Source organism: Protopterus annectens, chromosome 6.part0, assembly GCF_019279795.1.
Source record: "Protopterus annectens isolate FY-2018-M chromosome 6.part0, PAN1.0, whole genome shotgun sequence".
Lineage (NCBI taxonomy): Eukaryota > Metazoa > Chordata > Ceratodontiformes > Protopteridae > Protopterus > Protopterus annectens.
Window position 1 is genome coordinate 895,123,477 of NC_056737.1, and position 26,917 is coordinate 895,150,393.

Consider the following 26,917-nt stretch of genomic DNA (forward strand, 5'->3'; position numbering starts at 1 on the left):
TTAATGGGGGATCCCGGGGTCTAGGCATCCTGCATCAAAAGCAGTATATTCTTAGTACTATTAAATACTTGCTCTTTACTCATGAAATTATACTGCTCCAAGTCCACTAAACTGCATAGCAAAGGTACTGATCTCACTTCTAAGTCAGACAGGAACAGCTATAAACATTATTTGAAATCAAACTGTTCATCGCAGCAACCATTTCTGGAAGCAGATGATCCCTTGCAAACTCATGTAATTTCAGTGGTCAGCCATCCAAACAGGAGTTTTACTTTTTGCTTGCTTACCCAGAATTAGACTAATTTCTTCTAAACTAGCCGAGTTTAATATTCCTTGAACTTGACCCTGAGCAATGTTAGACAAACTCAGCTGATGCAGAAGGCCATAATCTGCTCTTTTGTTTCATCTTACTCTGTATCCTTTTTATACATCTGATTATAGTATTCATTAAAGTCTGCCAAAGATTGCTCACTGCAGAAAGTCCTGCCATCTGTTCTGTGTTTATCCTGTAGGCCTGCATCTGTCTGAGATGCTAAACTAATTATCTTTAGCAACCTAGAGGACGTTTTTAAACTCAGTGTCCAACAACTAAATTCATCTTTTTCATCTAAAATCTGTATTTCATGTTACCAGTCTATCAGAGTCTGAGGAGTTCCCTGCTTTGACTTCATCTTGATTTGCAGTAACATCTTATCTGGTCCTGCACTTTCCTTTCACAGGTTGCCACCTTTCCTGCTATGCTTCTTAGTTCAGTCACAACCATGTTTTGACCTATAGTGTCCCTTTACTAACATAAGTTTCACCTGGTCATTTGCAGCCTTCTCATCCAGTCTGAACAGGCACTCATTTGCTAACAGCAAGATCCCTCATCATAGGATGAAAAGAGTCCTTCCTGATACCCAAATCTCAATAACTTCAAATGCTTAGATTCCTTGAGATGCATCTCCTAGATACCTAATGCCAGTCTGGAGGTGGGAGTGATGTATTCTAATAAAGGAAAATGCTCTCATCTGTGATACTGGACTGGTCAAACCATTAATATTCCCAAAATGGCAAGTCAGTCCCATACTATTGGAAAATGAGTAGCATACTTTAACATGTCTCTCTAGCCAGCTGACATTTTCCATTTACCACCTTTCTCACCAGAGGCACCCCCAACAAGCTACAAGGTATTTTAAAAAGTTTGCATAGTGCACTCATCTCATGATACCACATGAATCCCACTCCACAGATCTTCACTATTAATCCAGTCTTAATAAGTTGCTGACTAATATTGCCAGCATTAAACAACCACTGAGACAGATTATGGTAATCTGCATTATACAATGGAAGAAAATTAAAAAATATTCAAATACATGTCTCTATTTGGAGAGAACAATCATCATGCTTTTGACAAATCCTATCTTATTCAGAGGAAACAGTGCAGTAACTGTAATAGCTCCTCTAAAGTATAGATGCCTCCTAACTGATTTTTTTACTGTACCAGTAACATCAGAACTTAAACATTTTAGACTTACCTATATCTGTAACAATAATGATATTTTAATCTGTGACTCAAGAACTTGTAAGAATTTTATAAGCCCTGAAACATTCGGTAAAGATGATTGGCAACCCATTCAACAGTAAACACCAAGTAACACAAATCAAGAAGTAGCAAATGCACTTAGCTGATGCACTAAGTGTGCATTGTTACACACATGGGCATGCACATTCAAAATATGTCTTAAAGTTATCCACAGAGATGTGCATCAGTGAGTGGCGATAGAAACCAAGTTAAGTTCTAGTCTATAACTGCATTACTCAGAAAAGGTAAAACATTTTTTTAAACAACATGATGGTATAATAATATTGACTCAAATTTGTGATATGAGTAATTTAGGTTTACCCATGTCTGGCTTTGTCAGATTACTGTAGTTTCACAGTCATGAAGAAAATACACCAGCCATAGATCAACACTGCAATACCCACACCCAGCTATCAGTTACTCCTTAATTCTACTTCTTGGGTCTATCGCTTATCCTAAGATCTCCATTCCTGAATGATGCATAACTCTAATCCAAAATAATGGTGCCACCTTCTATTTATTTATTTATTGTCTTGTTTACTGGGTAAGTCCAACTGGGAACAAGTCCCATTTTTAGTGGAGGTCTATGGAAAAAAGTTCCACATAACATTAATATTTACAGTGAACAACAATAAAAATCAAACATTTTAAACATTACTCTGCAGGTAGTTTTGAGACAAATAGTAAAAGCATATATCATATACTTTAGAAGTTATATTATTTTACAAAGCCAGAGACACAATAACATGTAATAGCTGGAGATACATGAGCAATGAGAATGCACACGGGTTCAGTATATGAATATTGACATTAATGATGTAGGATGTCTCTAGGGCAAGAACGGAAATAGAGGAGGAGGAAGAGTATGGAAATAATCAAGAAAAGCATAGGTAGAAAACAGATCTGATAGTGGAAAGGTTAAAATAACAGTAGATAGGTAAGATGATGAGTTGGATAGGAAAGGGGTATTTGTAAGACAGGACTGAGGAGATAGGTTAGTTGGAGCAGCAGTAGTGGAGATGAAGGAGAAACAGATGGATACGAAAGGTGAACGGGTCAGGGTGACTGATAGAGAGATCAGAAATGGAAAAGAAACAGTAAGGTGAGTTTAGTCAGGATGTATGCATGAACATAGCCATGAGGAAGTTAGGTGCTGTTTTACTTTGTGTTTAAAACTTCTGGTAATATTTTCTTGTTTTAGGGTGGGTGGGATGTTGTTACAGAGCTTAGCAACATAGGTTGAGTAAAGTGAGTCACCTGCACTGTTACGGGACTCACAAGAAGATAAGATTTTGCTAAAAAATCGTAGAGAAGTCAATAAGAAAAGATTTATGTAGAGAAAGCCAAGCTTTTGAGGAGTTTTCTTGATGGCTTGAGTGATGTTTTGATCATATTTTAAGTTATAATCAATAAAGACATCAAGAAGCTTTATGTTGGAAACTGTTTCAGTTGAGCTATTATTTGATTACTTGATGTTGAAGGATTGTTTCTGTTCTGACAGAGATTTGGGTAAAAGTGGCATTATTTGTTTTAGCATTTAAAAGTAGTTGTAGTCATATAGCCAGGCTTCAAATGAGGAAAAGGATACCCAGGTCATCTTGTGGAATGGCATTGTTTGTGTAGTGTACTAAGAAGGCTTCTTTAGTAGCTTTGTATTAATCATTAGTGAATATGTTGAATAGTAAAGAGCTTAGAATAGAACCCTGAAATACACCAAACAGAGACAGAGAGAAATGTGGAGATATCTCATTTGCATTTTACAGCCTGGAGTCTATTTGGTGAGATAGCTGTGGAAACAGCAAAGGGATGAATAGGAGAGTCCTAGGGTGAATAGTTCATGGAATAGGTGTTGGTGCGAAACTGTGTCGAATGCTGTTGACATGTCTAAGAAGAGACTCTGTGTAAGGTTATTCTGTGGTGATAGCTGCTTGGAGCAAAGGGGGGGAGTAGATATTGTATGAAAAATAACCATTCCACTAACTCTTGAGTCTGTGTAACTTGGAATGAGTATATTCTGAGATCATTATATGGCCAGTTGTTCAGAGGGGATGCCCCCTGCATGATAATCTTTTAATGTGGGTACAGAAATATACTACATTTTCATAGTAAGACACTGCTGCATTTATATTTCAGTACTAGCATCAACTAATTACCTTTGTTCTATTGATCTGGTTTCAATAGCAGAAGATATGATGGCTCTCTAGCATCCTAGGAAAATGCATTAATAAGAACTGTGGGTCAGCCTTTCCTTAAACTCATTAGCAAAAGCCTGATGAGATCCGATTCATTGTATTGTATACGATTAGTTTTCATATAGCTGGATCTATGGTTAAAAGATATCTCCAGAAATAAAAGCGCTGGTTTATTTAAAAAGAGCACTGATGGAACTGGTAATCTTCATATGGAGAAAGTATTGCTAAAGTCTGAATAGAGGATGCAAAGCTCTTTGAGATTTCACAGGGCAGTGCTATATACTCAGTTATATACGTGTAGTGAAAATATTTTAATGTTCCTTAATTAGTTAACTGGAAATTACTTCAGGCATTTAATTGGCTATGCCTTTATATAACAGTAATGCTGCATATTATAAGTTAATACTCTTAAAGGCCAATTAGGCCAGGATGTGCACCGGTCCTGGATAACTTATGAGTGACTTATTGCACCCCCGCCCTTGCTATCTGTCATCTTTCGTCTATTCTTCTTATCTTCTCCACACCATCATTTCCTTCACAATAATTAGTCTGATTCAATCTCTGCCCCCCAAATTTTCAGCAACTTTTCTCAATTAGTAACTGGTCTATTTTCTCTTTATTATTATCTCTCCCTAATAATATAGTATTATTTACCTGTGTTATCTCTCCATACTTATGCACATACATAAAGTTTTTGGTAGATAGACATATCAGTATTGTGTATAAACCTTAGTCTATATAGTCTCTATATGCAAAATCGATATATTAACAACTCCATGTGTATAACACTGTATCTGTGCATTACTTCTCTCTTGTAATGTTTTGATATTTTATACAATTGTCTTGTTGTAAATCTGGAGCTTTTCTCCACGGGTCTCCCCAGAAAAAGGAATTGTATCCAGCTGGACTTTAGCAGTAAACAAACAAGCAAACAAACAAATAAATATATAAATAAATGTCAGAGTTATGAATTAAAATTCTTTGAAGAAGATAAGAATGTGTTTCCACACTAAATTTTTTTTTTGTGTGGACTTTAAAATATAAAATATTTGTCTTGCAATTTACATCTAAATTGTTGTGAAATGTTAACCATTTACTAAACTACTAAACTTCTTACTAGACTTGCTAAACCCATGGTAGTCCAATAAAAGGTAAGTACATCTCAACTATGTTCCCGTGTCTTTGTGTTAGTGGACCAACAGGGCATTTCTTATTTTTTCTACCCATATACAAGAGTAATTTCAACCTGAACTTTGGTGACTGTGTGGACTCGTATGTGCATAGGTAAATACAAGGCTAGCTGCCCTTGGGGAAAAGTTTAAGTCTAACCAATTTTCCATTCAAAGGGGAGAATCAAACCATGTACTTTGTGTCTAAGAGGGTGAACACCTTAATCACTATGCCACCTCCAGTGTGTGTGTTTGTGTGTGTGTGTGTGTGTGTGTGTGTGTGTGTGTGTGTGTGTGTGTGTGTGTGTGTGTGTGTGTGTGTAAGCAGAAGCTAAGCTTGGTTATTTTTTCAGACAGTATCATGACTTTTTTCAAGTGACATTGCTGTCAGATATATAATATTTATGTTATTTATTATTAAAGACAGCAACATATCAAATGCAATGTAAACTTCAAATTATCCAACAATATGTTCATTACTGAATGTAGCACTACTGTTTTACTGCATTTAAAGAGTATTTAAAATACGTTTGATGTAAAAATTGCCTTTCATCTCTTAAGTGTTGCTTTGTAAACTGTTTGAATATAAATTACCTTGCTGTAAGGTAATCTAGCCAGGGAACAAGTTGTTTTGTTTTGTTTTTGCATTGTACTTGAGGGTTATTTTATTTCTGTGTTTTTATATTAGCGGACCAGATCATCCACTTTGGGGCAGAAGGTGTTTGCCTGGTCTTCCTGAGCTTGGAAACACTCAAGAAGAGCTCAAAGTGTAGTTGTTTGCTGGCCAGAACACTCTGGAGTTAGAGTTTAGTTTCGTTTTTGTTTATATAAATTAGACACATTTGCATGGAGCTGCTCACTGTGTAGTGGTAGTTGGCAGTGCCTTGTACAAATGCAAATGGTTGGACAGTAAAGTTTACCTGTATAACTAGTATTAGTACTGTAACCTGTAACTTAATGAGGCAGTGCATGGAGTTAAGCTTAAAGCAGCTAGCTTGTGCATATAACAGCACTAATACCATAACTTAGCACTATCTAACTTTAATCCCTGACCCTAAAGACCACCATAGGATACCTCTGCATAATCCAGTTCTCAAATCATAATAGCCTACAGTAACACTGGTCCAAACTAAATAACTGTGAAATTTTCAAATGTCTCAATAGCGAGCTTGGTAGATATAGGCATCATGACATAATGTAGCAATTGTCTCATGTTTGCAGAGAGCTTTTTAATCCTTTAAGAAACTAACACAATATGCAAGAGATGTACCGGAGGCAAAAATTTCTCTTACTGTCAAGGTTGTGGAGAACACACAATCTACGTCCACTGCACATAGTATCCACCACACATATAGACCATCTTATGCTGAGGTTCTAAAAAGCAATCTTCCCAAACCTACAAGACCTACTAAGCCTACAACACCTATCCTCAGCAATCTCTAAAGCACACACAAAAAGCAACACCAAATACCTCACTCATGCCTACTCCCAATGATCCCACTGGTATCAGTATGACTATTTCATAGCCCAGGTGAGTGTAAATCACCTGATATGTACCTCACTGGACTATATGAAGAGACATCTTGGATTTATCTGAATATGTGTCTCACCTAGGTATGTTCCTTGCATTGAGCAGCATTCTACCTTCACCAAGGATGATGTTACATTATGAACAAAAACTGTTTGACACTTGGTGTAGTTTCTGGTATAATTATGGGGGGATTCCATATTTATCAGCATGATTGGACATGGTTTACAGAATATATTGTTTTACCAAGGATGACCTCACCTGAACCATTTGGACTTCTAGATATTGGCTAAAACTTTATCTACCCCTTAGAGCTTTTAGAGGCAATGATAAATTGAAACCAACTACCAACTTAGCAAATAAAATCCAATGGAACCTAAAGGTCTTACTCTTCAGTGCTAGGAGTCTTAACAAGAAACTCCACACCCAACAAGCTCTCCTCACTCTAGAGAATATAGACATCTGTGTCATTACCAAGACATGGTTTAAAGCTGCAGAAAGTACTCACAGCAGTGGAAGGCTTCAGTGCCTTCCACACATTTAGACCATCAGCTGCACAGACAGGGACTAAGGATTAATGTGTCTCTATGTACATTAGCAGCAAATATACATCTAGTTTGCTTAAATAGGATGATGACCTGGGGTTCATCCACATGCAAATCACCATAAATAAAATTTCTTACCACTTCCTAGCAAGTTATAGGTCACCATCTATGCCTCACTCCCATAACTTGTACCTAGACTGACTGGAAGCAATCATGATCCAGCCAAATGCCTATTTATGGGAGGCTGTAACTAGCCATTATAGACTGGGAAACATATGTTGCCTCCAACTTGCAGGCACAATGTTTCTTGGACTTAAATAATACAAATACCTTGTGCACACTTCAACTAGAGGTTCAGACACAATGGACATAGCACTTATTAATATGAGAGACAGCTGCAACCCCCCCCCCCCGTGTCACATGTCCTCACTGGTGTATTTGGATCACAAAGATTCTCCTTTGAAATAAAAATCAACACAGCAACCCCAGCTAATCTGTAACAAGAATTATTTTACAACAAATTGCATTCTATTAAGTGGTAGTTTGTCAAAATTCAGTGCCTCTCTGAAACCCCCAAGTTCACAGCAACCTATGTGGAACTGTTCACAGAAACCCTGTACAACCTTGTAAATGGCTGTATAGAAGCATCTGTATATACCCCAAAAACAAACCACACTAGTGGAATCCTAACTATTAAAGTGGTACTACGTTATTCAGGTAGTCTGCACCTTTAGTCACTGAAGACACTGAGACAGTTTTGCTGTTACACCATTCATTTTCTGCACACAAGGTTTACATCTAGCTTAACAATGAATGGTATATACATCACCGTACTTTAGCTTAGAATAATCAAAGTCTCTGATACAAAAGAAAAAGTCTCAATCTTTATAGTGTCTTTTCTGCCTGCATAAGCAGTTTTGAGAATATGCCAGAATAATAAGTCTTTCCTTTCAAGCTGGTCTGCTGACAGTTTGTTTCCCATATCTTAAACATTTTGTTCCTGAAAAAAATAACTCCTTTCATCCTTGACCTATCTTGTGTATTATATTGACAAGACACAGCTGCATATAAGAGATCGTCTTGACCTGCTTGTAAATAATAAAATTCACAAGCTGCATAGTTTATAAGAGATAACATATTTTACTTCTGATTCTTATTAACAATGAATGCCAAGCTATATGTTTTTGCCAAGTTAGTTAGCTGAGTGTACACTACACTCTGAAATGCAGAACATTTATTTTACATTTTCAGAAAAAAATCCACTGAAAGCCATTTTAGCCTGTTCTTTACTCTCACAATTCCCACTTTTTATTTAAAAAGTGGAAAATGACTGTTCATCAGTTTTTTTCTTTAATGGTACACATTGAAACTTTCTCCATTTTATTCAGGTTAACCATCATGATTTGCTGAACTCTATAAGTTTTTTGCAAATGACAACTTAGGTAGCAATTTCAGATAGTATGACTATAATACCTAAAACTACTAATACAGGATGTATCAACCAATTTAACAGTTTTTTCCCTAATTTGGACCAACCAGTAAAGATATCCCACCAATTGTGAGCAGTGTCTTTTTTGGTCTTTTCAGCCAAACTAAGTAGTTTATCTTTTGCAATGACATTTAATGCCTCATAATACAGAATACTTCTGTTTCTTTTTTTTCAAATACTCTCTGAGAATTTTTGTATTGTTCATTATGCTTTTTAAATTATCCAAGGATACAGATATATTGGGAAGCTGTATTAAGTCATAATTCCAGTTCTTGGAAATATTTACTTCTATGGGTTCAATAAACACATAGCTCTTATTATTTAATGTAAGGAAAAGATCCTACAAAAGGTAATTTTAAATTATGACCTACATCTTGATCTGTAACCAGACAAATATACTGAGGAGCCACTTCTATAAACATTTGAAAAGAAGAAGGCATAATAGTCCATTTACACAAATTAACAGAATGCTGTAGTAAGCATGGTTCATAGACAGGTGAATGCTGTCCACAAATTAGTCCATTTTGAGTCTGTGTACAATACTCAGTTTTATGTGTTTTTTCTCTCATATCTATATAATTACCTTCAAATTGTGACAACCAATACTCATACCCTTCTGGTACGAGGAATATCATAGGTAACACAGTAAACTGACACATAATAGTGGTCTCAGTAACATTATAATGCATAAACTTTCCTGTACAATATTGTGGAGTACAGTATGTTACCTCAGTAAATAGCTTAATCCAATCTGTATCAGGTTTCCATTTGTTAAACAATTGTCACCAAACATTTTCATTTTGTAAGATAAGTTCAGTTTGTACTCTATTTTTCTGAATTTCCATATACAAAGATTGCATAGTGCATTTTGTCCAATTTACAAAGATTGTCATGTTACAATCAAATTTCAACTGATGTAGCTGCATAGCATCATAATTGTCTAAAAAATGCTGCTGACAATTTATATTGTCTTCCATATTTCTGGATTCCAAGATGCTTGTAAATCCACAATCTGAGAGCTATCTTCCCCCACTACTTTTAAACGATTAGTTAGAATTTCAACATCAGCTGCATTAGTAGTTCCCATGCCTGTACCTAGGCTTCCTAGTAGAGTATCATACCATGCCCTTTTATATCGGCACCTGCCTGTGTCTGGGAATGTGATGTTAAAATGTACTACAACCTTTTGATGCTGTCTACCTACCTTTTTACAGGTAGAAGGGATTTTAACCAAATGGTCTGTATGAACAGAGGTAGGTTTACCTGTTAATATTGATAGAACATATGCCCAATGTTTGCTGCCTGTAATGACTGTGGTATTAGTACATATTACAGAAACTCCAGTAGTAAAATTTAGTTGAACTTTCATATTATTGGGAGGAATACTAATTCCCTGTATGGTATGATTACCACATTTCTTCACATAAGTGAAGACTAGCCGTAGTGTTGATGGTGGATATTTTTTTGAATTTTTTCCTTTTCCCAAATAAAATATAGGAAATTGACAACATTTAATAGAAACTTTGGAATCAAATTCAAGGGTCACCTTAGGACTATTTGGTTGAATCTAATAATAACCCATAACTGCAAACCAAAAGGTAACATTACTGGAAACTATTATATGCCCAAAAGTACAATTAGCATTAAATGGACAAGTGAAGTTGTCTTGCTGTCTTTGCCCACAAAAAAGATTTATCTTTGAGGATTCACACCAGCCTAGCTTTAAAGTATTATTGTCATTGTTTATTTTCCAAACTTGCATTTCTCCTGTTTGACACCCTACCCCAAGGGCTCCAATGAGTACAGTCAGTAAAATGTTGTTCTTCTTTCGGCTTTTCCCAGTTAGGGGTCGCCACATTTGAACTCCGATCCACTAATGATTGGCAATTGATTTTTACAGTGTCAAGGTGCCAGCTCGACGCCAAACCTTCAACGAAGGCATGCCCATTTATGCATGTCTTTTGAACACCACTCGACCGCGGGGAGGACATGCACACTCCACAGAGAAGGTGCTCCAATAAAACAGAATCTTCATTATGTACAATAATATAACCTTTCCACCTAAGTGGTATCGATCTGAAAAGTTGTTTTCAGAGATGCTTTTTCAAATGTTTTAGACTTGGCATTTGCCGTGAGTCTACAAAAAAAAAAAAACACAAAACATGAAGTCACTTAATGACTTTCAACTGATCTCTATGAACAAGAATTATTTTGCTCTTTTTCTTTCCTTTAAGTTTGTACACTAGAGGTCCTAACTGAGCAGTTATTTCAAAAGGTCCTTGCCAATTACTATCCCACAGACCATCCATCTGGAATGTCTTGATCAATACCTGTGTCCCAGAGGGAAGGTTTGCTTCTGGTATAACAGGATCCTTTGACTGTTATTTGAATGCTTGCATTTCTGATAGGCTTTTACACAATTCAGAAATATCTTGTAACCATTGTTGATGCTGTGCAATTTCTAATAATGGTCTGTTTATACTAACAGTAGGATTGAATGGGAGTTGTACAGGCATTTTTCCACCTGTCATGACTTCAAAAGGTGAGATCCCTATTTTACTGTGTGGAGTTGCTCTGACACCTAACAAGATTCCAGGCAAATGTTTTACCCAATTTACGCCCTTTTCTAAACAGGCTTTCTTAAGGCGTTCCTTAAGAGTCCTGTTCATTCTTTCAGCTATCCCATTTGACTGAGGATGGTAAGAAACATGAAATAATTTCTGGATATCAAGCAAATCACACAAAGCTTTCATTAGTTTGCTGACAAATTGTGGCCCATTATTGGATTTGATAACTCATGGCCATCCCCAATGACAAAAAAATGTTTTTTTTATAAGGCTTCTGCTGCAGCCTTAGCCATCATTGTTTTTGTAGGAATGTCTTCTACTCATTTTGAAAAAAAAACATCAACTATCACTAGAAGATACCTATACCCACCTTTAGCTGTGGGTAATGGACCTGCAAAGTCAATTTGGGTAGCATACTATGGTCCATCTACTGGCGTTACCCTTTCTAGCTGTGTTTTTTTTTCATTTGAACATTAACCAGCAAACATATTAAGCATTCAGCATGCACTAAATCGCAGATTTTCTTTAACTGTGGATGCCAGTACTTGTTTTTTACAATGGGCCATAACCTTTGTGTACCCAAATGTCCCAATACCCGATGATTAAATTTCACTAACTGTCGTGGCTGTTGGTACAGTATATAAGGAAGACTAGAACCATCTTCAAAACATTTTGCATAATATTGACCTGACCTTTTTCCTACAAGAGTACATTTTTCTAACTCTTCATGCAGTCCAAACTTAGTTTGGATCTGCAGCAAATCATGTTGCAAATTTTGAACTGAAAATGTCTGTATGGCATGTACTGCAGTGGTTTTATCTGATACACTAGAAAGGTGCTCTGTAGGATACAATTGCATCCCTTCCTTTGCTGCCTTTTTTTGCCATTTGATCAGCATAGTTATTTAACTGAAAATTTTAATTTGTAGCTTTTTTGATGAGCTTTTATCTTTAAGATACTGTAGCAACCCACAAGGGACTGACTATGAACCAAATTCCAAATAGTCTGTAACACAGAAGCATTCTTGAGTGGTTTGCCCATGTTATCAACAAACCCTCTCCTTGCCCATGTAGACATATGCAGCCGCAGAGAATTAACTACATATGCACTGTCTGAAAAAATATTGACAGGTGGAAAATGCTGTAACACATAAAGAACTGCTTCCAATTCTGCTTGCTGAGCAGACCTATGTCCCGGTAACTGAATTAGAGTCGGCTGTCTCATGGAAGGGTTTTCTGGTACTACTGCAAATCCAGTCTGATATTCTCCATTGTCCCAAAATCGAGCACCGTCAACAAAGACGGATGGCATGTCTTCCTGAAAATCAGGAGACAGAATGGGCTTTTCTGGATTTGAAATGTGCCTAATGCATTTGTGTCATTTTCCTTCATATCCCATGAAGTTAGATAAGTAATACTTATCTCGTGCCTTTATTGTTACTTGCTTGACCATAAATAATGCAAACCATTTTGCAAACATTGCTTGACTGATGTCATTAATCAGTTTATTTAGCTGAGTCTCATTTACCAAAGCCTGTATGGCATAATGTGGTGTCTGTACTATAATGCCTTTAGAAAAAGCTGTTAGGTATTCAGTTTCTTTTAAACCCCAGTAAATGGCCAAAAGTTGCTGAATACATGGGTAATATCCCCTCTCAACATGTGTCATCTTCTTCTGAAAAATGTAATGGGGCATAAAGTCTTTTCCATTTTAGAATCAGAGCCCTGAGGCCACTCCTGTAAAAGCACAACAGAGAGTGTGTTGGGTCCAGCTGCTGCCTGTAACACAAAATGACGTGTTAGACTTGGAGATACTAATTTTGTAGCCTTGGCTAATGCTGCCTTTAAATGTAATCATGTTATTAAAAATACCCTTCTGTTCATCCCACTTAAGGAGAGTTTCTAACATCCTAGACTGATGATAAACCTCAGCAGAAAAGCCTGCTGAGGCTATGATAGGACTTGTAACAGTAGTTTCTAATGATTTAGATTGATATTCCTGTAACAGGCTTGTAATTTTTCTGTGTCTCTACCTCAGCTCGTCATGTGTTTATTTCCTCCCTAGTGACAGTTACATCATGCTGTGCGTCAGCCACCTGCTTGTCATATTTTTCTTGTAAATGAACAGTTTTACTCATTAACCCTTCTATCATACCAGTAGCTTTACTGCCCTATTCAATAACAGTTTGTGTAAAGGTCTTAATTTCAGTTTGTGAGACTTTCAAAAACTGAGAAAATTATTTTGTACATTTAGCGGTGTCAGCATGCAGTTTACCAGACACATTCTATTTATCAGAGTAAGACTGAAAATGACCCATGAGGTCAAGATCCTGCTGGTTGCTAACTTTAGCAATCCAGTCTTTAAACTCCTGCAAGTCAAACTGTAAAGTACAAACTTTGCCATCTGCATTACCCTCTAAAAAATCTTTTGCAACAGGATATATAGAGACAGGAACCATTGTCTGTGCTTCAAGCATTACTTTTTCCTGGTTGTGTTCCAGGTTTTGTACAATACATTTATGACAAGGCATGCAAAAATCAACATTTAAATCATTGCAAATAGCACATTTTTGTACATTCTGTGGACTTTTGCCTTACATACATTGTCAGTTTTCCCTAGTAAAGACTTATAGGTGCTAACATGCTGATCATACCATGTATTTAAATAATTCCACGCATTTATATATGGTTCAGACACATCAAAAGTAAAAGCCTGAGTGCACTTCTTGGCATTTTCATGAATTGAATTCATTGTTAAAAGAAAAACAGAAGAAAATATTTACCACAAATGTTCAGAACAAGGTGGCCAGTCTTGACACAAAGATCAGTTGTGGGAAAATTCTCTGCTGTCTTTCAATAGATGCTGGTGAAGGGAAAATGTAGGCACTAGTATTTTCAACTCGTGAGTCATCAACTGTCTGAAGAAAAATTACTGTACTGCCCTGTACTGTGCTGCAGTGTTTGTCCTCCAGTCAATGGACAAAGTTTAGGAAGAGAAGAATCAATTCTAAGAAGGTCTGCACTGGAATGTCGCACTGTGAGAGGTACCTCTTCAGGTCCCCTCCCCCGGTTGTTTGGATTGGACTGGTCTCAGTGGTACTACACTATTCAGGTAGTCTGTACCTTTACTCAATGAAGACACTGAGACAGTTCTGCTGTTACGACATTCATTTACTGCACACAAGGTTTACATATAGCTTAACAATGAATGGTATATACATTAAAACATACTTCAGCTTAGAATATTCAAGCTCTCTGATACAAAAAATGTTGCAATCTTTATAGTGTCTTTTCTGCTTGCATCAGCAGTTTTGAGAATTTGCCAGAATAATAAGTCTTTCCTTTCAAGCTGGTCAGCTGACAGTTTGCTTCCCATATCTTGAACATTCTGTTCCTGAAGAATAACTCCTTTCATCCTTGGCCTATCTTGTGTATTTTATTGACAAAATACAGCTGCATACAAGAGTTCATCTTGACCTGTTTATAGATAATAAATTTCACAAGCTGCATAGTTTATAAGAGATAAAATATTTTACTTCTGATTCTTATTAATAATGAATGCTAAGCTATATGTTTTTGCCAAGTTAGTTAGCTGAGTGCACTATACACACTGAAATGCAGAACATTAATTTTACATTTTCAGAAAAAATCCACTGAAATCCATTTTAGCCTGTTCTTTTACTCTCACACTAACCTTAACAGGGTGGATAACAAAAGGAAAAAAAATCATAACCAAAATCAGAAGGAGCAATTCTCATAATCATAAGAGCTTACTAATTAAAGTAAACAGGCAACTAAGAAGACTAGTTAAATGGAGCAAAGCCAGTTACAAGGTCAAGATAGCTTTCAGGTGAAAGACAACCACAAAAACCTTTATGGCTATATTCAAAAGCTTAAAGATAAGACACAGCAGTGTTTTGAAATTAATGGTAAATGGTTCCACCTTCACTGAGCAGTAACATGGCAAATCTGCTGGCTAACAAATTAAGCTTTAACTTCATTCTCCAGTCTTTTCCTGCTTCCCCCGATGAAATCACTACTAGCATAATCTCCTAACTATTAGCAGGGAACAGTTCATGGCAGAATTTGCTAAGGCAAAAAACACAGTCTCATTTGAGCCAGACAATATCCCACGTTATCTCCTTTAATTTCTCCAAGTCTTTTGGGTTTCTAATACCATGACGGGAACAGACCCCATTCCTTTGTCAAAGTATGATTAAAGTTAATGATAATAGTATTATTGCAATCTTTGGTGTTAGCCAGAAGTGCTCTTCAGAGCACCAGCAATGTGCCCAGTAATGACTTCTTCTTCAATTCATATGGAGTTACGCGTATCGGTAACTTATCCAAGTATAATGATAAGTTCTTTTTTTATAAGACTTGCTGCTCTTACTACTATTGGAACTGTCTGGCTATCCTTCTTCCACACCACCCTTATTACTGCCTTCTGATCCTAGCATTTTAGGACTTTGTGTCTCTCTGTACATAAGACAGTGTAGTCACTAGCAATTTCAATGATGAGTGCTACTTTTGTCTTCTTTCTATAGACTACTATAGCTGGTTTTCTCACATCTGGTTTTTGAATGGTTTACTATGGCTTAAACAAAGTGCCGCCAGTCAATGTCTCAAAGGTTGAAGTCATGGTTTCCAAAAGGCATATAATAGAACCAACAAAGGTCGCTTGTCAAATGAGCTAGATGAATCATGCAGGCAATCATTTGACAAGTGACATACTGACGTTGGTAAGGGAAGTCATGCTGCAGTGAGGAATGGAGAATTAGCCCATTTCCTCAATGAAGTGTGATCTCAGAGTTGGTATATTTAATATGCATGGGGTGGGGGGTGTATCCCCCACAAGGAGGGGTGCAGGGGGTATAGCTCCCCCCCAGCAGAAAAGTAGAATTAAAGTACTGTTGACTGTCGAGTTAAATGGTACATTAACATGCATAGCAGAAGGTGAGTGATGTTACCTCCTGCTATGTTGAATACATTGAACCACAGTAGTTGATGTATTCATTTTCACTTTGGTTTACTATTTGGAATTTCGGATTCAGCATTTCAGGTTGACATTTTACACCGTTGACCGAAGAGGATTCAAAATTTCCATAGTAAACCTTTTTGAACTGTTGGCAATGGTTGATCCCATGTGATATAGACTTCATCATTGTCTATAATGCTTTGTGGCTAATGTTAACAGTGTTTTTCAACTACTTCAGTATTAAAATGTTTGTGCAATCACTAATGCAACAATCTTCCCCCATTATTATGCCTTTCAGTATACAGTCCTTCTTCCATTAGTATATCACAACAAGCAACAAGACACCCAACTGTTTCCATTTCTGTTTTACAAAACCTGCATTTGTCTGTTTCTTCCACATGTTCAATGTACTTTGTAAACCAGTGTGTACTTAGTCCACTTTCTTGGGCCACCAATATTAACCTTTTGTCTTTTGCTTTAAATTCACCTCTCCTTAACCATTCCTGCATTCGATCCTGATCAACATGAAGTTGTTCCAAGAGTTTTCTATACTTGTAACTATATTTATGCATTTTCCTCATTTCTTGCCTTCTCATCTGATCTTTAGCCTTATATTCTTTCTTTTGTTTTTTTTTTTTTTTTTTGACACATTCAGTTGCTGCCTGTTTTCTATCTACTTCTGGTTTGATTTCCATTCTTACTTGATGCTGATATGCTTATGCTAAACTAAGCAGGAAGTCATCCTAGACTTATTCTCCTCATGTTTTAAAACTTTCACTACATTGGGGCCTTGTGAGGTCAGCAGACATGTATGCAGTCCTACAATTTCAGATCTATACATATAATCAATTTTGAGGAGGACAATACCTCCTTCAGAACAGAGAATAAATAATTTTGGCATACACTGATTTTTATAAATCATTTGATAAGCATGATGCACCCTTCTTGTTTTCCTGACCATCTGATCCAACACCTTTTAGGGCAAGTCAGTCACTCCAAAACTGTATGCAAGGACAGAAAGAACAAATTAGTTTATAGCTTGGACTTTGTTCCTAAATATCGGCGCTGTTTTCAGTATTAATTTTAGTCTTCTAAAATATTCCTTATTAAGTTTTATTTGCATTTGTTCATGGTTTATTGTTGATCCTTCATAGGTTTATAGGTGAGTACTAGGCTAATGGCCCTGGAGCCAACACAAGCCTAGCCCAAGTATATTCCCAGCCGTCCTGTTGCTGGACATTAGTTACTTGTGCCCCTATCAAGCAAGGCTGTTGAAGTGATCCCCGGGGTGAATTTCCTGTTATCCATCCACTCGTCAAAATTTTTCTTGAAGAGGGCTAGTGAAGTGTTTTGCTTGACATGAAAGGAGAGTTTATTCTAGAGTATGGGAAGTCTTTGAGTTAGGAATCTGTCCCTCCATCAGGTTCTGTTTATTGTGGTCATGAGGTTGAGGTCTTTGGAGAATGTGGTGTGGAGGGATTGAGACTTTTTCAGATGAAGCATGTCTAGTAACACTGGGTCAGACATGGCTTTGTAGGTCAAGCAGAGATTGCCTCTAAGTAGGTGATATGAGATGGAGTATAGCTGGAGTTTTTTTAAGTCTGCCTGTATAGGGCATGTGTTTGAGTCCTAGGATCCTCTTTGTGAGGAATTTTTGTGGTATTTCCAGTTGTTATATGAGTCTAGTGAGGTACATGCCAATGGGGCATCGTACTTTATAATGAGTCTAATCAGGGATTAGTAGAGGGGGCATATGACTTCTTTCTTCCTGGATGAGAAGCCTTTTGTAATGAGGTGTGCCTCTAGTTTGGATATGTACGTGCATCTCTCACAAGTGGATGTGTTTGGAGGTAGGAGGAGAGGGTTGTCTGTGTACATGAGGCAATTACTATATTGCCTCAGGATGCCCAGGTTCACCAGGTTAATAGGAGAAAGTGTAGGGAACTGACCTTTAGACATGCCTGAATAGGTGCTTAGTTATTAGAACTGTTTTGCTTCCTTTTAAGTACTGAAGCTGTTTTAGTTTCCTTTATGGATGGCTTTTTGTGCTACTAGCAGTTGGTATGCTTACAATAACAGCTGCAAGGGGGTTTGAGCAAGTTCTGGGTTTAGAGGTGTGATCTGAGTGCTCAGAGTTGAAAGCTAGCAAGATCTAAGGGAAAATTTGAAGAGCAGGCTTTAAGGCATCGGTAATAGTTTACCCTAACTTAGTGGTGCCGTGCAACATGCAAACCAGCTAAAAATACAAGGTTTTTAAGTCAGAAAGTTGAATGGGATAAAAGCAGTCCAAAACAGCCAATAAAATACAATTCCTGAGCTGGAAACCCCTCCTGTAGTGATAGATAGGCTTCTCATAGCTAACCACTCCCACTGATAAGCCGAAAGACTTCCTTCTATCTCAGCAAAGTCTGGACAACTCAGAACACACAGTACAGTCCTGGAATCAGCAAATCTGAGATCTGGACTATTCTAATTTAAGAAAAAGGTGGAAAATGAGCAAGTAGATAGGATTTTGTCATTTTGTTTTTTGTTAAAGAAGCAGAAAAATGGTAAATACAGTAGTAAAATACACTAGTAAGGCTCTGAAAGGCTAGCACACTTGAGTGTGTTGCCTGTAACAGTAAAAGCAGTTGAAAAAACAATTCAATAAAGTGCAGTAGGCAAAATCAGTAAAAAACAGTTAAATTAAATACCAGAGCTTGTAAAACGGCTGTGGTAAAGTGTGGCAAGCAAAATTAGCTAAAGAAAGCAAAAATATATACTTATAATCGAGCAAAATCTCTCTCTCTCTCTTCTTTCTGCTGCTGTAGAACTCTACAGAACACCCAATCAGGATCCACTGAGGTAAAACAAGCGCAAACTGATGCAAACATGAGTTTTTAAGTCAGAATGTTGAAAGGGATAAAAGCAGCCAAAACTGGCCAATAAAATACAATTCCTGAGCTGGAAGCCACTCCTCTAGTGATAGACAGGCTACTTAGAGCTTACCACTCCCACTGATAAGTCAAAAAACTTCCTTCTATCTCAGCAATGTCTGGACAACTCAGAACACACAATACAGTCTGAAATCAGCAAATCTGAGATACGGACTATTCTAGTTTAAGAAAAAGGCAGGAAACAATCAAGTAGATAGGATTTTTTGTGTTTTTTCATTTTTTTGTAAAAGTAGCAGAAAAACAGTAAATACAGTAGTAAAATACACTAGTAAGGCTCTAAAAGCCTAGCACACTTGAACATAAAAGCAGTTGAAAATACAATTCAATAAAGTGCAGTAGGCAAAGCCAGTAAAAAACAGTTAAATTAAATACCAGAGCTTGTAAAATGGCTGTGATAAAGTGCGGCAAACAGCATTAACTAAAGACAGCAAAAACAGGTACTTATGATCAAGCAAAGTCTCTCTCTCTCTCTCTTTTTTCTGCTGCTGTAGAACTCTGCAGGATGCCAAAACAGGATCAGCTGAGGTAAAACAAGTGCAAACCCACACAAACATGGATTTTTAAGTCAGAAATCAATTCCCAAATATTTATACACTCCTTCTTCCTCAAGTCCTCATATATCACATTCCTGTCCTAGGCTGATGTTTTCTAGGTGTTGCAGCTTTCTTTCTTTAAAGGTTGCTTTTGCACATTTATCAAGACCAAATGGCATTATTATATCATTTGAAAAGTTTTACTATTTGCAATTGTGCTTTCAGTTCCTAATCTGATGAACTTTGCAGTTTTAAACTGTCCACAAAAAGAAGATGAAAAGTCTTTATTTAACCAGGAAATTCCAACTTGGAATGAAGCCAATTTTCAGTAGAGTCCCAAAGAGAAATGTCTTTATAACATGGGGGGAAACCCACACTAATGCATAAAGGACATGCAGACAAGGCACCCCACCCAAGAATCAAACTGGAGAACATTGTGGTGTGAGGTGACAATACTACATCTGCATCACTGCATTGTCCACATTTTGTTGTTTTCTGGGAACCAAATTATAGCCATGACCTAATCTGTTAAGTAGCTTAATGGGTTAAGAGCATGGCAAAAGAGCAGCAGTGGCAAATAGTTATTCTGGAGTATGCTCCTTTGAATTTTTAACCCAGGAATAATAATTTGCCCTTTATCATGGCTTAACTGCAAAGCGACATCACTGTTTCATGGTCACTGTAATTTAATCATCAGTGTAGAGTGTATCTTATACATTTTAAGCACTCTTTTATCCAAGAATGTGGGATACTGTCAAATGCTTTTTTGTAGTCTATCCATGCCATACTTAGATTATTCCCTGTTTTACACTTCTCCATTATGACTTTATTTAACAGCAAATGGTCCTTTGTTAAATATGAATTTTTTTTCTTACTCTTTTGTTCTATTGTCATGACTGAGTTTTCTTCTAAATGACTATAAACTCTCTCGGCATCAAGTCCAGTGTATAGTTATACATTGTTGGAAGGCAAGTTATTGATCTATTGTTTTTAGGATAGCTTGCAGGTTCACTCTTAAGTAGGAGCATTGTTTTTCCTGTTGTTAACCAGGTTGTTGTGTGTTTGGGGTGCACATATAAATAGTTCTTACTCTTGGCTAAATCTTCATGTAAAGATGTTAATACTTTTAGTAAGAAGTTAGGTACTGCATCTGGATCTGTGGTTCTTCAATTAGGAGCTTTTATTTCAATCTCTCTGTCCGTTACTTCAACCCATTACATACACTGTACTTTTGAACTTCTTATTCTTTCTTTTACTTCTTCTATCTGTTTAGTGTCTTTGTTATGTTCCACAGAATCTTCAGATATTTCTTCAAAATGTATTTCTTCTTTTTTTTGGTGTTTCAATTCCTTTTACCTTGTTTCCCAATTCTCTATAAAACTTTTTTGTGCCATTAATAAGTTGTTTATGTTGTATTTTTCCTTTATATTTATCTGCATATGTTCTGTTTTTCTGCCTGTGCTGATATTTTTAGTTTATTATTTCTGATAGTGCACAATGCATCCTGATCTGTTCTGATACTGCACATTGCTTTTATCACATCTATATTTCTGAGATTTTTTGTCAATCTGTTTCCTCTTCTGTACTCTTCTAACAGTGACACTTCTTGTCTTAATTATTTTATAGTTTTCTCCATTCAATACTTCCATTATGGCATTTGACTTCTCCCCTTCTTCTCCCTTACTGCCCTGTGTTTTGTGGTAAGGCTTTATCTGTTATTAATTTGGCTGCACAGTAATATATCCTATTTATTTCTGTTATATTGCATACATTTCTATGAACAGTCCTAGCTACTGCGTTCATTTGTTTTATCAAACTTCGAACTTTTGGGGTTTTATTGACTTTCTCTAGTCTATTTATTTCCTTGATCTTAATCATACCTCAAAACCTCTCAACCTCTTAGTGCAAGAATTTTGGACAAAGCCAGAAAGAATGGGGGGGGGGGGGGGCAAACATCCAAAAATAGGGACAGAATTTAAATATTATTCCTATAAACTTAGAAAGTTGCTTGAATAAAAGGTTTTGCATCATTACATATTTTCTGAAGGATGTAAAGTCTAAATACTGAAATGTTTGTCTTCATTTAGTACTATTTAGTAACGTCAATACTTAATAATTTGCCAGAAAGCCACAAATTTTATGAGGAACAGTCCAAAAATATGAGACAAAAATCTGGACATTCTGCGAAAATATGTATAGTTAAGAGGTATGTCTGTCCATCTCTAATAAATCAAGCGACTGTTCTCTTAGATCATTTTCTTCTAAAAAGACAGCACATTCTTTGTTTTCCATTTCCTACACGGGCATTCTACAGAAAGTTCCAGAGCATCTTCTTGTGCAACATTCTTTTTAGTTTCATTCTGAGTCATCCGTTACTCTTTCATATGGGAACTCACTGGCCTATCACACCACAACATCGACTGTGTCTGAGTTGCCACATTTCCCTTTTCCTCCTTCCCTTGCTGTGCAACTCCAACTGAAATTTTGTACTGGTTTTCTATGGAAGGCTCCACATTATCTTCATATGGCAGTAGATCAGATATTTCTCACTCCACTGTTTTTTCCTTAATTTGGGGATCCATTGCTGTATCCTGCTATGGTGTTATCAAAGTTAGATTTTCTGCACTATATCCTTCACTTCACAGGTAGTACATAACCTCAGTTTCTATTTAACTTTTCCATTACTAATCTTCTTTTTTACTTTTCTGTTTTGGTTTCTTATTTTTTGCATTGTAAGGTTTTCCATATCTGGATGCTTTTGCCTGTATTTCTCTTTAAATATCTTTGGTGCTGCCCTTTTTGTATTGATTAGTTTAACTTTCTCCTTAGCATAAATATTGCTCCATATTATATCTCTTTTTCTTTCCCATGCCCATATTTTCTTTTTAGATGTCTCCTGCTCCTCCTTTTTCTCCTTACTTTGGGGACTTGTTGCTCCACCATGCTGTGATGTAACCTCTGTTACACCTTTTACACTAAATCTTTCACTTCACAAGTATTCCATAACTTTGCCATTTATTTTTTTAACTTCTCCTTTACTAATCTTCAGTTTCATGTTCCCTTTTTGTGATCTTATTCTTTGTACTATGAAATATTCCATATCTGGATGCCTTTCCCTGTATTTTTCTTTGAATATCTTTGGGGCTACATTTTTGTATTGATTCATTTGTCTTTTACCTTTGCATAAATATTGTATCATATTAGATTTCTCTTTCTTTCCCATGTCCATATTTCTTTTTTATACCTTTCAAAAATATCTGGATTTTGTTCTTTATATTTTCACACTTCCTTAGTCTCTTCTTTCAAATGGTCCAAGGTTTCTTGGTCTATATAATGTTTTTCATAAATCTGTTATATTAATGAACACAACTTTTTATTTGAAGCTTCTGACAGTTTTTCTTGTACAAGTATTTTTCTTCCCTGCAATTTATCTCTTACCCTTTTTGTATATATGTCTGGAAATTCTGGGCTTCTTGCATAGTAATAATACATAATTTCTTTCATATCTTCAATAGCCCACTCTGTTGTCTTTATGCTTCTCTTTTGGCCTATCAGCTCTTGTGATTTTTGTGGACTACTACGTCCTTCTTCGATGGGGGGAGGGGTCATCTTCCTTCTAAGCTTGGCCTAGCTCCATTGTAGGAATGCTTCTGTGTCTTGAGGATTCTACACTGTCATTATTTCCAGTCCTTGCACCAGTGCACCTACCAGGATTGGTCACTTTTTCTTAGGTCTTGTGTACCCAGCTGTTTTTTTTATTTTTTAACCTACTGCTGTCCATCATATATGCTATATAAAATACTGTCTATATATCAGTGTCATCTTGGTGATATTTTGTGAAAAGAGGGTCACCTCATAAAGGTACTCAACAAGAACTGAGGATTCATTAATTTCCAGCAATACTATGCTCCTTTGTTTGCTGAATTATCATCTCTCCATGCGAACCCCCTCATCTTTCCATTTGGACCCAAATACAATCCTCTTGAATGGATTGAAACATGACCTATCAGGACCACTTGAGTCATTTTTCAACTACAGCTCAAAATAGGCTATGGACCACATGAATGGAGGACTGCAATGGACCATCAACCAGTCCTAGATACTACAGACCCATTAGTCTGATTAGTGTAATAAATAAATCCATGGAACAAATTATCATGTAAATGATGAGGAAAGAGAGAGAGAGTCACCAAGGAAATGGATGAGAGAAAATGGTGCATAACACCTATGTAGAAGTGGCTAAGGCACTTGGTATAATACCCCACTCAGGTATTGTTGACAAACTCACTGAACTAGGCATAAATCCCTACATAACTCAGTGGATTGTCAGCTGGCTCACCGATAGGATGCATGAGGTTAGGCTTGGTGAGACCACCTCCACCAAAAGACCAGTCACCAGCAGATTACCTTAGGGCTCAATGCTGCTTCTGCTGCTCATCGACTTCTTAGAGATCAGGGCTAATGCCAAGGACCTATATATCTCACTAAGTTTACATACAACTGCAAATTGAGAGCTATCATAGATCCCCCCCCCCCCATGGCACTAACATCCTGCAAGAGGGTCTAACACAGACAAATGATTGGTGCCAAACCCATGGATTAAAACTCATTGTCATGATGTGCATGATAGTGCCTTTTGAGAAAAAATGTCCACACAGGTTAATTACTCCATCAGTAAGACACCCCTTAGAGTTGGCTGAGTAGTTAGGAGTCTGGGAACATATGTAGACAGTAATCAGGCCTTTGATCAACATGTAGCAAAGGTAGTAGGAAAATCATTCTAGTTGGACAACTTATAAGTAAGGGTATGGCATTCAGGTCCAAGGAAGTTATAGTACCACTTTATTTAATCCTTATCATACTCAACATTGAATATAATACCCCATTTAGCATGTACCTGACCAGGCAAATGCAACAGTTGGAAACACCCACAAGGTTTCTTACCAGGAGAATTCAGGGTGTTATCCCATTGTCCAGTGCAGGTCACCTTAAAGCCCTATCTCTTGACTCAGTCTCCTACAGGTTATTGAGAGGCAAACTATGCCTGGCATATGAGGCATCCTCAGATCCAGCCATGCTAGACCTCTTGCATATATGCAAAATGACTTGCACCAGAAGCAAGAGATCCACACTCTGGAATAGGCTCCCCATGCATGTGAAGCAAAGTCTATCCCTAACTCTATTCAAATGTAACCTTGGCTATTAGATGGGAAATCAAAAATTCATCCCCATTCTGGCCCTTATGTTTCTAATTGATAGAGGCTGATAGCAAACATTCCCTGAATAACATACCCTCCACTAAACCTTTAGCGACCTCCTAAGTAACATTCCCCTCCAAATAGAAACATATTACATGTGGACAAAATTGAGTTGGGTTGCATGGCTAGGCTTATAAAGGCCCTTGTGGTCATTAGCCTATTATATATCTATGAACATATGTTAAAGGATACTCTTTCTATTTAAATACAACACTCATAATAATTATTTTCTTGATGGAATTATTCATCATCATCATCATCATCATCATCACTGTCAATGACCCCTTTTTCTCAGTTTTACATGGAGCTGGGGTGACACATGAGCATAAGTCAATGTGACCAAATTATCGTGGTGGAATTAATGTTCTTCATGTTGAAACAAATACTGTTTCTTTGTAAAAGCTATGTACTGTAGGCTTGAAATAGACTGTAAGATAAAATAAATGCAATTGTTTTGCACCTTTTCTTTTCTTTACAATGACTTAGAAATACTTACATATTCAAAAACAGTTTTATTCAGAGAGTTAAAAAATATTGAAAACTGTGAATAATGACTTAAATAAGATTCCATGGCTGTCATTTATCATGATGGCTGAAATACATTAATTTTGTGAAGATCTCACATGCATCTATCAAATAAAGAGCTGCTTTAAACAGTTCAGCATTCTTTACTGCATTTTTAGTCTGCTGGAATATGCGGATAGATATACTAAAGTCAACAAATATAATGTACAACTACAGGACTGTGATTCAGTAACACACCTCTAGAGCATTCCATGACTGCATCAAAAGCCCATTGATACCTGTTTCTGATATGACATTTGGCAGGGAGCAGGTGCAGTTAGCCCACAGTGGGTTTGTTATATCATCTCAGTATTATATAGCTAAGAGTTTTGGTTAATGTCATTGAGAGGCAAGGTAGTGAACATATTAGTTTATTGTCAATGTTCTCTAGACTGATGGATATTTCTGTTTTATTTCCTTAGATTCCATAGAGTGCTATGTCTGCCCAGAAATGTATTGGTCTGATGAGAAAAGTGAGAAATGCATTCCCAAAACCATCGAGTTTCTGTCTTATGAAGAAATACTTGGCACTATATTGTGTACTATTTCACTGTTGATTTGGCTGCTCTCTGCTTTTGTACTCTGTGTTTTTATTAGGTATCGTGATACCCCTGTTGTGAAAGCAAACAATCGTGAACTCAGCTACCTTATCCTTGTGTCTCTCATGCTTTGTTCACTTTGTTCTTTGATATTTATTGGCCATCCAGAGAAAACAACATGCTTGTTAAGGCAAACTGCATTTGGTTTAATATTTTCTTTCAGTGTTTCTTGCATTCTGTCCAAAACCATAACTGTTGTCATTGCTTTTAATGCTACAAAACCTAACAGCAGGTTACGTAATTTGGTTGGACAAAGAATCTCTAATTCTATAGTAATTTTGGGCTCCCTCATTCAGCTGGTCATATGCATAACATGGCTTGTAATCTCTCCTCCTTTCCCAAAACAGAATTTTGAAGTTGAAGCTGGAAAAATAGTAGTAGAATGTAATGAAGGGTCACCCACTGCATTCTGGTGTATGCTTGGGTACATGGGGGTGCTGTCCACAGTGAGCTTCATAGTAGCTTTCTTGGCAAGATCATTACCAGATAGTTTCAATGAGGCCAAGTTTATTGCCTTCAGCATGCTGGTGTTTGTCAGTGTGTGGCTTTCCTTCATCCCAGCATACCTCAGTACAAAAGGGAAGTACATGGTGGCTGTGGAAATATTTGCCATACTGTCCTCCACTGCTGGAATGCTAAGCTGTATATTTTTTCCCAAATGTCATGTTATACTAGTGAGACCTGAATTAAATACCAGAGAACAGTTAATGGGGAAAAAGAATAATAAACAATGAAGTCCAGTATTGCACAGGATATTCTAGGTAATGGGATTACTTGTCATGTATTGAGTTTTTCTGTAATCCACTTAATATGGAAAACTGTAGATGTATCAATATATTTCATTCAACTTATGAAAGCTATTTTTAGCAACTGTATAAACTATGTAATAGCATCATATTGCCACAGCTGTGATGCATGACGTGTATATATATATATAGTGTGATAAAAAACAACTACAACAACAACATTAAAGGTGCAATTTTGTGTTTTCTTTGA

The 26,917-nt window shown here is 36.8% G+C and overlaps 1 protein-coding gene across 1 annotated transcript in view; it reads left to right on the plus strand.

Annotated features, from left to right (window-relative positions):
* LOC122803911 (extracellular calcium-sensing receptor-like) overlaps positions 1-26,655 on the plus strand; it is a 663,008-nt gene extending 636,353 nt beyond the window's left edge. Inside the window, exon 5 of the mRNA XM_044073592.1 lies at positions 25,745-26,655. Coding sequence (XP_043929527.1) covers positions 25,745-26,655 — 911 coding nt within the window. The remainder of the gene's footprint in view (positions 1-25,744) is intronic.
* The last annotated feature ends 262 nt before the right edge of the window (positions 26,656-26,917 follow it).